Consider the following 14,677-nt stretch of genomic DNA (forward strand, 5'->3'; position numbering starts at 1 on the left):
TTTTTTTTGAATGTCCAGAGGACCAGATTTAACTTTTTTAGAATGAAACGGTTTCAAAGTTTTCATAAAAATCCACCTCTCCTGATATTCTGAATCGTCACTGAAGTTTGCGTCACACTAAGCAAATAAAATCTGCATTTTTATAAACCTGTCAGCATCTTAAGAACACGCGCTTTAATAAAACATTGTTCAGAATTTCTGGTTAAATCATAAAAACAAAATCCAAACGTTAAACACGATTATTTACTCAACAAAGTCTGTTTTTACTGTTTGACCAGATTTACAGTCGTGCTTGAGCAAAGACCATTTATGTTGCTTAAAGTCACAAAGCTAAAAGTTTTACTCACTTTAGATATTTTGTCACATTTTTAAAACAATTACAGACTTTTAAAAGATTTTCTGCCTCAAAGAAAAAAACGTAAAAAATGATCAAGATTAGTTTTTTCGTTTAGCTCACATCAAACAAAATACACATTTTTGTTAAGTCAGATTTAGAGAAGTGCTGATTTTATTTTTTGTCTGATTATGGTTTTAAACGAGCTCTAACTGACTTTATCTGAAATATATTTTTGTCTTATACGTTTTCATAAGAAGACGTGAACATTTTCTGCAAAAAGAACCTTCTTTATGTCTCCACGGTCTTAAAATAATACTTTACATAACTGGACAGAGGTCATCATTTTAGATCAAATCAACTGAAACCAAGTTAAAGTTTATTTTAGTCACCAAAAGGTGCTGTTGGTCGTTCACCTTCTGTTTTTTTTACACATTTCTACATCACAGTGCAGCAGATAAGACTATAATTTTTCATAAATCTTTAGATGTAATTAAAGTTCAGTGTTGGTTCTGCTGTAGATAAAAACAGGCGCCTGATTCAGGAATTCACATTTTTCTCCTAATGTCCATTTTTCCTCCGTGGAACAAGTAAAACAGTCGTTTAAACGTCTAAAACCTTAGACGTTTTATAACTCTGAGCAGCGTGTTTACGTGTATGATCCGTCACATTAAATCAGGGATTCAATCATATCAGTCACATTTTCAGATTTATGGCTTTTAAAGCTACTTTGTTTCACGTGGGTCATCCTGATGTTGTGAGCGGCTCCGGAGATGAGGCTTGATTCGTCTCTTTAATCGGGGTAACGCCTGGAAAATGAGTGTGAATCCTGTTTTTAGGATCTCTTGCCATTTAAAAGAAGAAACCGTAAACCATATTTGGATATTGGGATTTTCCAGCGAGTATTAAAAATAGCTTCGTTCGAGCGCAGAGAAAATAACTCAAATTTAAGACTTTTCTGCTTAAAATCATGGTTAGTTGCTGGTTCTGCTCAGCAAAGTGCTTGAAAACGTTCTTTATGGTTGTATTTAAGACATTTCATTAAACAGACACGTTGATCATTTGTCATATTTGGACAAAAGCCGGATTTTATTTTTTCATCTGACTATATCTCACTGCTCTACTCACGAGTTAATCTCTGGTTTGATGTGACGCACCACATCGTTCCAGTGCGAGTTACATTCTTACATCTCACAGAACAACAGAACAAACCTGTTTGTTACTGCAACAAGGAAACAAGGCATCAAACTGATATTCTCTAATAAAAACAACTAACTAGCTACTTATTGTGCAAACCAGAAGTCGAGATGTTAGCTGAAACACAAATCAAACATTTTGGAGACAAATTCAACAAAATGAATCTTCTCATCCACTCAGTCTTTCATAGAGAACATTGTGTAAATAGATGCAGTTATTTTGGATTTCCAGTGTAAGATATTTCTCTACTTAGTATTTGGATTTTCCAGAGTTAGTTACAAACAAACGCTTCAACCCCAAACCTCTTGCTGTTTCTTATTAGCCTTTCGTTTAACAGAAAAATCTTAAACAAATTTAAATTTAATCCCAGTAATCCTTCAGGTCCAGCATTAGCATCAAGCTGGCATCATAAACTGTAAAACAATTTCCGCGGACGTATTGATGATCACAACCTTCCTAAATGTGTTTTTCGACCGTCACGGTGACTTTGACGGGCAAAATCTTCAGCGGCAGAGGATTCTCGGTGTAAATGTAAGGAAACAGGGTGTTGGTGAAGTTGTGTGTGAAGGTGTGTATGTTTGTGTCGGTGTCGTAATCAGAGAAGGACAACTTCCCCCGGTCAAAGTCCAGGAGGACTCGGATCTTCTTCGCCATCTTCTTCACGGGCAGAACTTTCTCGTGCTCGGAGGCAGAAAACGCCGTGAATGTTCCTTCAGAGAACAGAATCCTCCACAGCTGGGACTGCAGGCGTCCGTTCATCTGGAGGTCCTGACCCAGCACGCCCAGCTCCCAGTCCTGGTTCTTCCCAACATCCACGCTCCAGCTGTGAGCGCCTGAGCTGAACCCCTCAGAGCCCAGGACGGAGCAGGAGAACTTGGTTCTCTCCGGGTTGCTCGGAAGCTGCCGCCGCTTCTCTCCAGATCTGACGCCGCTCAGATCGTCTGACACTATGAGTTCTGGGTCGGCGGTGTTTGGGTCCAGAAGCAGAGGACTGTAGGACACGATCTGCTTCATCTTCTTCCAGATGTTGTAGGTCAGGTTCCCCAGGTGTTTGACCACATCTATGAGGGCTCCAGAGATTGGTTCTGGGTCGTCCTGGATGTGGTGCTGTTGGACTCTTCTCACTGCAGTCTTGTAGTTTTGCAGGAACGAGATGTCTTCGGCTCTCAGCTCCTTCTCTGCAGCTCTGATTGTGACTGAAAGAGCTGCGATGTCTGTGCTCAGAGCCGCCATCTTCTTCCTCATCATCTGAGTCTTCTGCTCCTCTTCGTTTCTCAGAGCAGCGACCCGGACCTTCTCTTCCTGCTGCAGAAACAGGTGAAGCTTCTGAATCTGCTCCCTGATCTGCTGCTCCGTCTCCTGGGCCTGGACCCCGATGACCTTCACAGTTTGGTCACAGTTTCCTTTGAACTGTTGGAGGAGCGTCAGTTTCTCCTGTAAAGGCTTGAGGGATTTCTGCAGCTCCTCTCTGTGGTCCTGCGCCGCCTCGTCAATGGGTCGGAACCGATGGTTGACGTGCGTTTTTGAATCTCTACAGACAAGGCACACCGGCTCCTGGTGGTCCAGGCAGAAGATTTTGAGCTTTTCAGAGTGCAGCCTGCAGAGATGTTCAGACCCTGCTGCTGAAGCCTTCTGCTCCTTCTCCTCCTGTAAAAAGGCCTCACACAGGTTCTTTAAAGCCAAGTTACGAGGAGGGTCCCTCTTTGACGACTTCCTCTTGCAGAACGGACACTCCAGCGTTGTCTTCACCCTCCACCAGTCCTGCAGACAGGCTCTGCAGAAGCTGTGGCTGCAGGACAGGACCACAGGGTCTGTAAAGATCTCATGGCAGATGGGACACGACAGATCGTGTGATCTGGACGACATTTTGTCTCTGAATGAAACTGAACACACAGAAACCTGTCAGGGAAGTCAGTCTGGAGAGTTCTCGGAAAGTTACTTTCACTTTTGAGTTGTAGCTCCTTCAGATTATCAAACGGAGTCTGAAGCAGAAAGTCCAGTAATCCCAGTAATCTTAGTTTCCTGTGCTTCCTCTGGGTTTCTGTGGATCAAAGTTGAAATCCTGTGATTTTCTTTGCGTTTGTCTCGTCAGAATAATAAAATGATCAGCAGCTTCCTGTTTGTGAGTCAGCCTGTGGGCGGAGTTTAGTGCCAACATCCCTCCACTCTGCGCATGTTTTCACACAAGGTTTTATCTCGTTTCTGTGCTCAGGACAAGTCCTTAACGTAACTAACCGTCATAAAAACAAGTTTTATCACACAAACTGTCTCATGGTTCAGGAGTGGGCCTGTGTGAGATTCTGATGGTGTGAAAACCTCGAGTACCACTTTAAAAAATCCATCCATCCATCCATCCATCCATTATCTTTACCCGCTTATTCCATTTTGGGTCACGGGGGTCGCTGGTGCCCATGTCCAGCAATCACTGTGCGAGGGGCGGGGGACACCCTGGACAGGTCTCCAGTCCATCACAGGGACACGTAGAGACAAACGAGACAAACAACCATTCACTCTCTCATTCACACCTAGGGACAATTTAGAGTTACCAATCAGCCTAACATGCATGTTTTTGGTCTGTGGGAGAAACTGGAGTACCCAGAGAAAACCCACGCATGCACGGAGAGAACATGCAAACTCCACCCAGAAAGGCCCCTGGACCGGGGTTTGAACCAGGGACCTGTTGTCCTGACACACATATATATACTGTGTGTGTATGTGTGTATATATATATATATATATATATATATATATATACACAGAGTTCCAGAGTTTCTTCTGAGGTTCAGTTTATCAAAAGAGAATCCTGTGACTTTTTTAGAGTTTGTCTCGTCAGTAACAAGGAGTTCCTGTTTGTGAGTCAGCTTGTGGGCGGAGCTTTGCACAAATATTCTGCCCCTCTGTGCAGGTTTTTATCTCACCTGACGTTGTCAGATGTGTGCCATCAAGCCACTCGACCGGTTTGTGTATTGAGAACCTTGAGATTGAGAAGCAAAATGTCTTTAAGGAACAAAGAAGGGATCCAGTGGTTTGGTTCAACTTGTTTGAACAGTCCAAATTAATATAGTAGAACAGAAAAGTTTTGAAGTGATGTTAATTGGATTTACTGATAAAAAGAGATCACACTTAACAAATTCAAATGTGTGCAGCCAATTTTTGTTTTTAAAATTATTAAATAATACTTTCACCCTGGGAAATTGAACCGCTCATTTAAAGAATAAAAGATATAAAACAATCTGACATTTATGTCTATGATGAGTGGATAGACATTTCTGACCAAAAATGTAAAAAAAACCTAAAATAATTTTAAACATTGACAGTTTCTTTATGTTTATGCTAACTGAATGCATGGACGTTTCTGAGTTTGTACCTTTAAGAGCTGCAGGAGCTAAAATCCTCAGTTGAAATAGTACACAGGATAGTACACATGGTACACAAGTAAATGTACCGTGATATTTTGACATCAAGAAGTAATAATAATTGAGAAACATTTGTTTGTCATGCATAAAATGCCAGATAGAAAAATCTTAAAATCCAGGTTACATTATGCTTTATGTGAAAGGTATCAAAGACAAAATATTTGTCAACATTTAATGAAAGAAAAACAACAAAACGACACAAAACTTGTTCATTTGGACACAGACGAGCTCTGAAAAGAGAAGAAATCCTCAAAAACACCCATCTGTTGTGTGTTTGTGCAGAAGTTCATCCTGATGAGTAACCCCAGCCGAGTTTATACAGTCATCCAGTCGGACCTGCCGGCAGCCAACGGGATCATCCACATCATCGACCGGCCAATCACAAACATGCTGTCTGACAGGTCGCCCAAAGATGAGCAGGTGAGCTGCAGATCGCTCACACAACTCTGTCAGCAGCTTCTGACATTAAAATAAAAAATGATTGTTGAACTTCTGTCTCTTTGTCAAGTTTGCAGACAAGACGATTGGGGAGATTCTGACCCAAGATGTGAAGTTCAACCGCTTCTTGTCTTTGGTTGACGTGAGTTTGCAGAATTCGTTTTTTAAATATAAGAAACTTAACAGGTGTTCGTTCAAAAGAACTCATTTACAAATCCAGAGGGCCAAAAAAATGTGCATTGGTAGTTTTATTTTTTCAGAATCTTTAGTTAGTTGTGACTTCAGATGCCCATTTTTTAAAATTCTTTCACCATTTTCTTTGTGGATCAAGAGCTGGGACAAACCGTCTGTATTTGATCAAATGTCTAATCACCTGTGATGAAACTGTGTAGTTCCATAGTTCAGCTGCTTGTGGGCCTATTTTCTTCTAAATGACTTATTGCCTCTGTCCGTCCTTGCATCTGTGCATGATGTGAGCATGATAACTTGAAAACTAAGGGAGACACTGATTTCCATTTTGGCGTAAGAAAGGTATATTTTGATAACTGGGTTGCTAAGTCAAAATCCAAGATGGCCACCACCATATATATTCAAACAGGCCACCGCTATCATTTGAGGAAACTATACTTTCTATTTTTATATTGCTTAACAATATACTTTCCTCAAATGATTGGGGTGGCTGAAGATTAATCTGTGGGGACCAAAGCCACCATTGGCCACCCCCTGGCTCCACCACTGCACCTGCTGGTGGATAAATGTATCCTTCCACTCGCCAGGATCCGTCACTCTGCTCTGCCTCAGATGATAAAAACAAACCTCCCTCTGCTCCACAGTGTAACTCTTCCCCACTTGAACATCTTGCACCAAAAACATTTAGGTTTACTTCATTCTTCATTCAGAAGACGAAGGAGATGGTCGTGGACTTCAGAAGGAACAAACACACCTATCCCTTCCTGAGCATAGGAGGATCTGCAGTGGAAGTGGTCTCCAGCTACAAGTACTTGGGTGTACACCTGAACAACAACCTCAGCTGGAGCAACAACACCACCAGCCTGATGAAGAAAGCTCATCAGAGACTCTACTTCCTCAGGTTGAGACGAGCTGGTCTGGGGAGCTCAGTTCTTACCTCCTTCTCCAGGTGTGCAATGGAGAGCATCCTGTGCTCGAGCATCAACGTGTGGCATGGAGGCTGCACAGCTGCAGAAAGAAAAGCTTTGCAGAGAGTGGTGAAGGCTGCACAGAAGATGTTGGAGTCAGTCTCCCCACCATCACAGACATCTACACCTCCAGATGCAGGAAGAGGGCCACCTGCATCATGAAGGACCCCACCCACCCAGCACACACACTTTTTGCCCCGCTCCCCTCAGGAAGGAGGTTGAGGAGCATTAAGTGTAGAACCACTAGACTGAGGAACAGCTTCTACCCTGAGGCTGTTGGACTCATGAATCTCTAACCAGAATAATCACATCATGTTGCTGCTGATCTGTTTCATGTTGCTGCTGATTATTTCATGTTGCTGCTGATCTGTTTCATGTTGCTGCTGATTATTTCATGTTGCTGCTGATCTGTTTCATGTTGCTGCTGATCTGTTTCATGTTGCTGCTGATCTGTTTCATGTTGCTGTTCATCCGTCCTCATCTGCTCACACTGACTCATGTTCGTGCTGCTGTTCAGCGTATTGTTTTTATTGTTTTTGTACTACTAGTGCTTATTGTATTTTTAATTGACATTTTTCTTAGTTCGTATCTTAGCTCTTATTACTGTTTTTCTGTGTACATTTTAATACTTTTGTTGGATGTTACCGGGACCCTGTGTACATAATTTCATTCCACCACATGTACCATATGTGGTGGAACAACAAATAAAGAACCTTGAATCCTTGAATCCTCTGTTCAATTCCAGTGCAGAAAAACACTCAACTCCAAAACTACAAACATTCACTAATCAGATCCCACAGGGACATCAGCGTGCTGCTTGTTTGAAACAAGTGAGCGTCTGTCCTGATTTACATCCGAGTTGTTTTTATTTGACGAATGTGAAACTGCTGTTCGGTCTAAGTGAAAGGCTGAATGTTTGTTCTACAGGTTGAACTGGTTGTAAAGAGAGAGATGTCTCTGAACGTTCCCTTTAATGAAGTGTGTTTGTTTCTCTAGAACTGTGGGTCTCCTCCTCCTCTTCGTGGACCAGGACCCCTCACTGTGTTTGTTCCCACTAACGAGGCTGTGGACCGAGCCCGAGACGGCAGCATCCTGTACATGCTGAACGATGTGAGGAAACCATGAGGCTTTATTTTCCAACTGTGCTTTTATTGAAGAAGACATGTGGCCGTGAAGCTGTCTGCAGCCTTCACGTTTGTTTACAATGAAGCGGTGAGGCAACAAGAACTGAAAATATAGATTTTGTTTTTAATTTTACTAGTTCAAGATGAACGACATCGAGAGGAGCCAGTTGAGGTGGTTCGGGCATCTGGTAAGGATGCTCCCTGAACGCCTCCCTAGGGAGGTGCTTCGGACATGTCCGACTGGGAGGAGACCCCGGGGAAGACCCAGGACAACTGAGAGACTACGTTTCTCAGTTGTCCTGGGAACACCTTGGAGTCCTCCCAGAAGAGCTGGAAGAGGCTGTGGACAGAGATGTCTGGGCCTTCCTGCTCAAGCTGCTGCCCCCGAGACCTGACTTGGGAATAAGCAGAAGAAGATGGATGGATGGATGGATGGTTGGTTGGTTGGTTGGTGTTGTTGTTTGTTTGTTTGTTTGATCTTTTTATTGATAAGCTTTGTGGCCTGGCCACAGTCTTCCACATCTCTGTTTTTTTGCAGAGTGCTGCTTCGAGGTGGTGTGTGTGTGTGTGTGTGTGTATGTGTGTGTGTGTATGTGTGTGTGTGTGTGGGGGGGGGGGGGTCATCACAGCAAGGCTGTGCGACGGTCAGCTCAGCAATAACGGCACCTCGTCGTTTGTCCAGGCCACTGATGCTCTTATTTGCGTTGCCATTTCTTCTGAAGGAGCTCTCTCTATCACATTCACCTGAACTGGAACAGGCTGCCCAATGCCATCTTTCAAAACCCAGAGCGGGTCGGGCCAGTCCAGACCGGGCCTCACAATGTATAAGGGCCATTTGATTTGTACCTCTGAAGATTAAATTAGGGATTAAAAACATGTTGGCCTGAATCTTATTACTTCAGATTTGGGCAGCACGATGGATTAGTGGTTAGCACTGTTGCCTCACAGCAAGATGGTCCTGGGTTTCAATCCCCGGGTTGGACCGGGGCTCTTTTTGTGGAGTTTCTATGTTCTCCACGTGTTTGTGGGTTTTCTCCAGATATGCCTGTTTCCTCGCACAGTTCAGCAACGCGCCTGTTAGCCTGCCTTCAGGCCTCCCTTTCAAAAAGACTTACCTGATTAAATAAAGGTTAATAAATTCATTCATTCATTCTTCTGTTTTATAAACGATGCTCAGTGAATATCCTAATCTGTAATCCATCCATGTTATTTATTCTTTACCTCAGCTTTTTTAGCTTTGAGCCATATTTATTTAAAATAAAATAATTTTTGAAAGATTTGGCTTTTTTTAACTGTTTTGTTTTTATTTTAGGCCAAACATAAACTTCAGGAGCTGCTCCGACATCACGTTTTCTCCCAGGCTGTGGTAAGACCCACATTTAATCCTGTTTTCTCGTTTTATTTTTATTTTAATCAGCCACATGCAGAAAGATACGATGTGTTAAAGAAACTGATTTGTAATTTTTAAAAAAGTGATTTTTAGTGTACGTCTTGTGGAAAGTTTTTTTTGGTCTAAGCTCAAGCTCATTCCTTGTATTTAAGCTGCTACAATGCTGCTGTTATTTTAGGTTTTTACATTGTTCACCAGGGGCTTTGTAGCAGTCTTTTGCCTCGTCTTTGAAGTCGTCTTCAAAGACTTTGAAGACGACTTCAAAGACTTCTATGGATTTCCTACTGAAACATGGCGTACGCTTAAATCGAGAAAGCAGCGTATGCACAAATAAATCCAGATGTATGAAAACGTGCGTACGCATGAATCCGAGCACACTTCCTGTGTACGTCCCGATCAACGGGAAATTGAGCGCACATGAGGGAATACCAGACTCCTCCCTCGACACGCCTCCATTTAAACATGCAAACGGATTTAAATCTGCCCTGCACCGCACGCACACATCGAAAAGCACGTTTACACGCAGGAAAAAGGAACTTCACAGAATGTGAGTTGGAGACGCTTCTGCTGAGGCTGAGGCTTTTCATACTTTAGACATGTGTCCAATGACTTTACTTCTAAACACACAGAGACGATCGGGGCTAGAACGCTCTGAAACTGTAGTTTAACCAGCAACAAACAGGAAGTCACTCACTTGAACCACTGACCAGTAAAGATACGGTGAAGACAGGATGATGTGGGGGTGCACAGGCTCCATGCGCATCAGGATTAATATTAGGATGATTAAATTAATTCAGTCACCAAGAAGCCCCTCAATCCTGCACCGTGCCAGCTTGTAGTCCGTTCCCAACCATGCAGTTCATTAGAGTGAATGAATCGTGGTTGAACCGGTCACCTCAACATCATGTTGGTTAGTTTCTTTAGAGCAACACATATAATTTACACAGATTTATTGAAAATGCTTCCTGTTAACATAAACGTCTTCATCATGTGATGGTGCTTTTATATCAACGTGTGTGCAGTCCATAGCTCCGATTACATCAGGAAAACTGGCGGTTGCTTCAAACTGTGCTTTAATGTTGATCTGTTCAGCTGCATTGTGGGTAATTTGATATTCCTGGTTGACGTACGGATCATTCCATCCACACAGCTGGCATGGTTCGGCTCAGGGTGGACTGGCCCAGTCCTGATCAGTCTGCCAGCTCACTCTGGAATGACCCTGTTGCTATAGGAACCCCAGTATGGTCAGCAGCTGTATGTGCACGGGGAGTGCACGGCTCCTCGTTGTGTCACGCACCAAGACCAGCTGCAGCTCCGAGCACAGTTCCAGGATTGTCCTTGGAAGACTAAAACATCTGATGATCCTGTCGTCATCGTGGTCCAGAAGATCCTGTCCGTCTCTAAATACAGACTCTCTGAGTATCGCTCCATTTGTTAAATCCTCTAATACGACTGAAGCCGCTGTTGTTAAAGTATTTTCTGCTCCACTTTGTGCACATTTTATATCCACTCATCTAATTTCATACATGTGGACGTATTCATTGTTCATCATGTGTGTCCGTGTGTACAGTCATAGCTTCCACATCATTAAGTTTCCCAGCATCACCTCCAAGTGTCGCCAACGGACCAGTAACCATAGAAACATGCGTACGACAGCCACAGAGTTGGCACGGGGCTGTGCACGTTTCGTTCTTGATACACCTGAAGTTTTGTGTGAAAAAGGGCGTACGTCACGTTTTTGTGCGTATGCACCTTTGTACATGAGAACCCAGAGTGTTTGGTGTCCTTCAGCTGCAGAAAAAAGTACCCAATTGTTGTCATTGGGGTGGTACCCTCAGTAGTACTGTTTTGTACCCTAAACAGTGGGTATTTTTTTGTTTGCTGTATTTTGTACCTTTTAGAAACCAGTCTTGTACCTCTGTACTCATGAGCTAAAAGAAGGGATTTATAAAAGGGAATAAAAATGGCTTCAACTTGAATTGTTCCAGCTTCTTATTTTGTATCAAAATATCTTGTCTCAATGTTTGACATGACTCAGTGATTGCCTTTGATGATGCACCGTAGATAAGTAATGTTGTAAATATTTGACAGACTGATAAATTTTAATGAGCTTTTCTGCTTTCAGCTGACCGTCGACGAGTTGGCCGCTCTCTCTCACTTTCGGACGATGGCCAATCAGCGGGTCTCCATCACTTCATCTGATGATGTGAGCGCCTCTCATCGTCCTTTAAAACGTTCATTACCGTTTGCCAAACGCTTTGGTTCCCTCTTCGCTCTGCAGGGCGAGATCCGGTTGGGTGAGAAGGGTGTACGTCTGGCGAGCACCAACATCGTGGCGTCCAACGGGATCATCCACATGATCGACGGGCTGCTGTACCCGCCCTCCATCCTGCCCATCCTGCCTCACCGCTGTGACGTCACTGACAGTAAAATCACTGTGGTGAGAAGAAGAACAGGAAAAAACACAAAAAGAGCTGAACTTTGACTTTATTTTCTACAAGAATAGGTTTTCTATTTTTATTTTGTTTCACGGCGCTTCAGTTTGCCCGTGTGTCCATCTGTCAGCAAAATATCTCATGAATCATTGGATGGATTTAAATGAAATGATCAGAAAATATTTTCCACAACTGATGGACCTTTGAAGTGAATCTAATTCAAGATGGCTGTCACAGCTCACAACTTACCTTGGAAAACATAGAAATTACTATAATGAAGTTAATTTTTTAGATTTTGAGCTAAAATCCGATGTGGTAGTAGCTGATAGTCATCGCCAGCACATACTCTGAGACTGTGCATAATGTTTACAAGCGTCGACTGAAACGGCTCATTATTTCTCAACATAAAATGATGATCTATGTTTAAAAGCCTGCCATGAAAGCTGGCGGGCGATAGGCATTCCTGCAATGAATGCTTGACCTTTTATCTATTTATTAATTTATACTTGTTGCCAAACAGTTTGTAAATAAAAGTGGCAGCTCTAAGACTCAGAAAGCTCATTCATTACAAATTAATATTTAAAGGTCATACTTTATTTACTCTTAATATATTTGCTCTTTGTGTCGCATAATTTAGTTGTTTTATTCTGAAAGGTGCCACGGCCGATCATTACGGTTATGTCAGAATAAAATTAACAGTAACGCGTGTTTGTTTGTTTTTAGGGTCCGTGTGTTTACTGCAGTTTCCTCCATGAGACTCGGTGTCCTGAAGGCAGCGTCGAAATGGTAAATTATCATCATCACGAGATGTTTCTGCTCTGTGGGCCCCGGGCAGGCAAACTGTGGAAAGTCAGCATTTTCTATACAAATACAGCGTGAATGCTAAAAGATTTCACTAAAGAAGCTGAAACTGTGTTAAAGCTCAAAGAAACAGAACATTAGCTAAAAGCCAGAAGTTGCAGAAGATGACAAAAATAAAGTGAGTACACCACAAGTCATCTGTATTAAAATATAACGATCACAAAAACCAATCATCATCTGGGGGGAACTGGGAGTAGAGTCGCTGCTCCTCTGCATGAAAAGGAGGTTAATCTGATTAGGATGCCTTCTGGACGCCATTTGGAGGTTTTCTGGGAATGACCCACTGGGAAGAGACCCCGGGCAGACCCAGAACTCTACAGGGATTATATCCTCTCTGGTCTGGGAACTCCTCGGTAGAGTTGCATTCGGGTCTAAAAACTCCGACCCGGACCCATTTTAGCCATTTTTTCCTAATCTGACCCGACCTGATCATTTAACTGTAATTACAGGCCTGAACCCGGAAAAAAAAAAAAAGCTTTTTATTTTAAAATATTTTTAGAGCAAAATTATTTGGAAAAATATAGAACCGGGTTATTTTAGTTGAATGCACTGCTCGCTTCAGCTTTTGTAGCTTCAGAAACTTCCTTCACCGCAGATGACAGCAGGGTGCGGAGAAGCGCACCGCCTGTGATCCGGTGATCCATCTGAGCTTAACAGGACTTTTTTTTTTTTTACCTTTTTCAACCGGCCAGTTGGACTTGCCTCCTCAACAAGTATATTAACACAACTTTATATCGTGCATTCTTATTTAGTTTTCTTTGCGCTGTATGATTCATTAAACCGTCTCAAAAGCCTGAGACCGAATTTTGGGTCGGGCCCGGGTTAGAAATTGCAGCTCTACTCCTCAGGATCCAACAGGAGGAGCTGGTGTCACTGGGGAGAAGGAGGTCTGGGTTTCTGTCCTGGCCGTGATGCCTGAATGACCCAGCCACAGAGAAGAGGTAGAAGATGGAGTTACAACAATCGCAGCACTCATCTCCTGAACGAGATGAACAATTTGATTTATAAACATCTAAAACAACACAAAGTCTGCTCAAGTAGTAATGTTACAAAAATATGTACAAAACAATGAGCCTAAAACAAGTAAAGCTTGTTGTAAGAAATCATTTTGTAGGAAAATGTCCCATATTTACAGCATTATTCATATTACTGTTTAGAATCCTGTGTGTTTGTGTTTTTTCCCAGGACAGCCATCAGATCGGCTGCGAGTATGTCCGAACTTTTAGCTCGCAAACATTCGGTAAAGGCTGCGCCAAATACTGCAACTCAACCAGACAGGTGAGAGTAAAAACTACTGCGATTCTTGATTAATCCGATCCTGCAGCAGATACACGCTTGCTCCAAAAACTCCATGTTTTACCGGCTGTTCTTCTGTTCCCCCTCACTGAAAAACTGCGTTGGACTGTTTTTTCAGTGCAACACTTTTCAGCGTTAAACTGATGTTTTGTTTGGCTGCAGAAAGCTTTTGCTTGAGAAAATATTTATTTTTTTAAAGAGCTCAGATTGAAAGTATTCAAGTCAAGAAAAACTTTGAGGCACTTTCCTAAAAAGCCTTATTTGAAGATAAATTAGTCTCAAAACTACGCACATCAGCTGCCTGTCAATATGACTTTCTTACCGCTCCAGATTCACAAAGGTGATGCTGCGTTCAAGGCTGGTGAAAAGCTGGGACATCTGAGCTTTACCAGAAGTAGTGGATTATTGGGAAAAGATGCATACACACATTCTCTCTCTTCCCTTCGACGAAGACGGTCCCGCTTACCCTCCCTCCTGCTTTTTTTGGTCTCTCGTGCTGTCAGCCTCAGAGCCTCTCTTTACACATATTCTGAAGTGAAAATTATTACGGATTTGGTCGGCTGGTCCCTCGATGCAATTGATAAAATGTTTTCACCAGACGACAGGGTGCTGGAGAGCCCTCATGACCTGAACAGACCCACGCAGCTGGGTCACGCAGCATTGATTCCTGGGGGGAATGGAAGATGATGTGCCTATCTGTGCTGTCCATGGAGGACGTAGAAGATGTGTACATTATTGGATTTATGATAACAGGGTTTCTGCTTGTTGGAATCGGCAATTCTGAGACTCGTAGGCCACTTGCGACTCCTGGAACTCGCTAGCATGAAGGATTCAATCTTGGAGAAAGCTAAATCGAGCACGGACCGGGTGGAATGTCCACTAATCCGGCTGTTTGGATTCACCATTGAGTGAACCAGCAGAACTTGAAGGCAGACCGAAAACAGAGTCTGGTCGGCCCAAACAATTGTTGTTTTTCTGGATTTGGCCTCCCCGCTGGTCTTGGACAGACCAACTTATCTCAAATTGCTC

General features: G+C 42.8%; 2 protein-coding genes across 2 annotated transcripts in view; one reads left to right on the forward strand and one right to left on the reverse strand.

Moving 5' to 3' along the window:
* The window catches only part of stab1 (stabilin 1), a 102,464-nt gene that overhangs the window by 22,453 nt on the left and 65,334 nt on the right, over window positions 1-14,677 (forward strand). The window contains exons 13-20 of the mRNA XM_037679029.1: window positions 5,230-5,367; window positions 5,456-5,527; window positions 7,539-7,652; window positions 8,979-9,032; window positions 11,182-11,262; window positions 11,338-11,496; window positions 12,215-12,277; window positions 13,538-13,630. Coding sequence (XP_037534957.1) covers window positions 5,230-5,367; window positions 5,456-5,527; window positions 7,539-7,652; window positions 8,979-9,032; window positions 11,182-11,262; window positions 11,338-11,496; window positions 12,215-12,277; window positions 13,538-13,630 — 774 coding nt within the window. The remainder of the gene's footprint in view (window positions 1-5,229; window positions 5,368-5,455; window positions 5,528-7,538; window positions 7,653-8,978; window positions 9,033-11,181; window positions 11,263-11,337; window positions 11,497-12,214; window positions 12,278-13,537; window positions 13,631-14,677) is intronic.
* LOC119412053 (tripartite motif-containing protein 35-like) lies at window positions 1,988-3,409 on the reverse strand. The gene has a single exon (XM_037679030.1). It carries the CDS (start codon window positions 3,395-3,397, stop codon window positions 1,988-1,990), a length of 1,410 nt encoding a protein of 469 aa, XP_037534958.1. The 5' UTR covers window positions 3,398-3,409.

Source organism: Nematolebias whitei, chromosome 7 (genome assembly GCF_014905685.2).
Source record: "Nematolebias whitei isolate Nwh7 chromosome 7, NemWhi1, whole genome shotgun sequence".
NCBI lineage: Eukaryota > Metazoa > Chordata > Actinopteri > Cyprinodontiformes > Rivulidae > Nematolebias > Nematolebias whitei.

Bases quoted from the DNA above. Each gene is read 5' to 3' on its own strand.
- LOC119412053 (XM_037679030.1), bottom strand. From the start codon at position 3,397: ATGTCGTCCAGATCACACGATCTGTCGTGTCCCATCTGCCATGAGATC.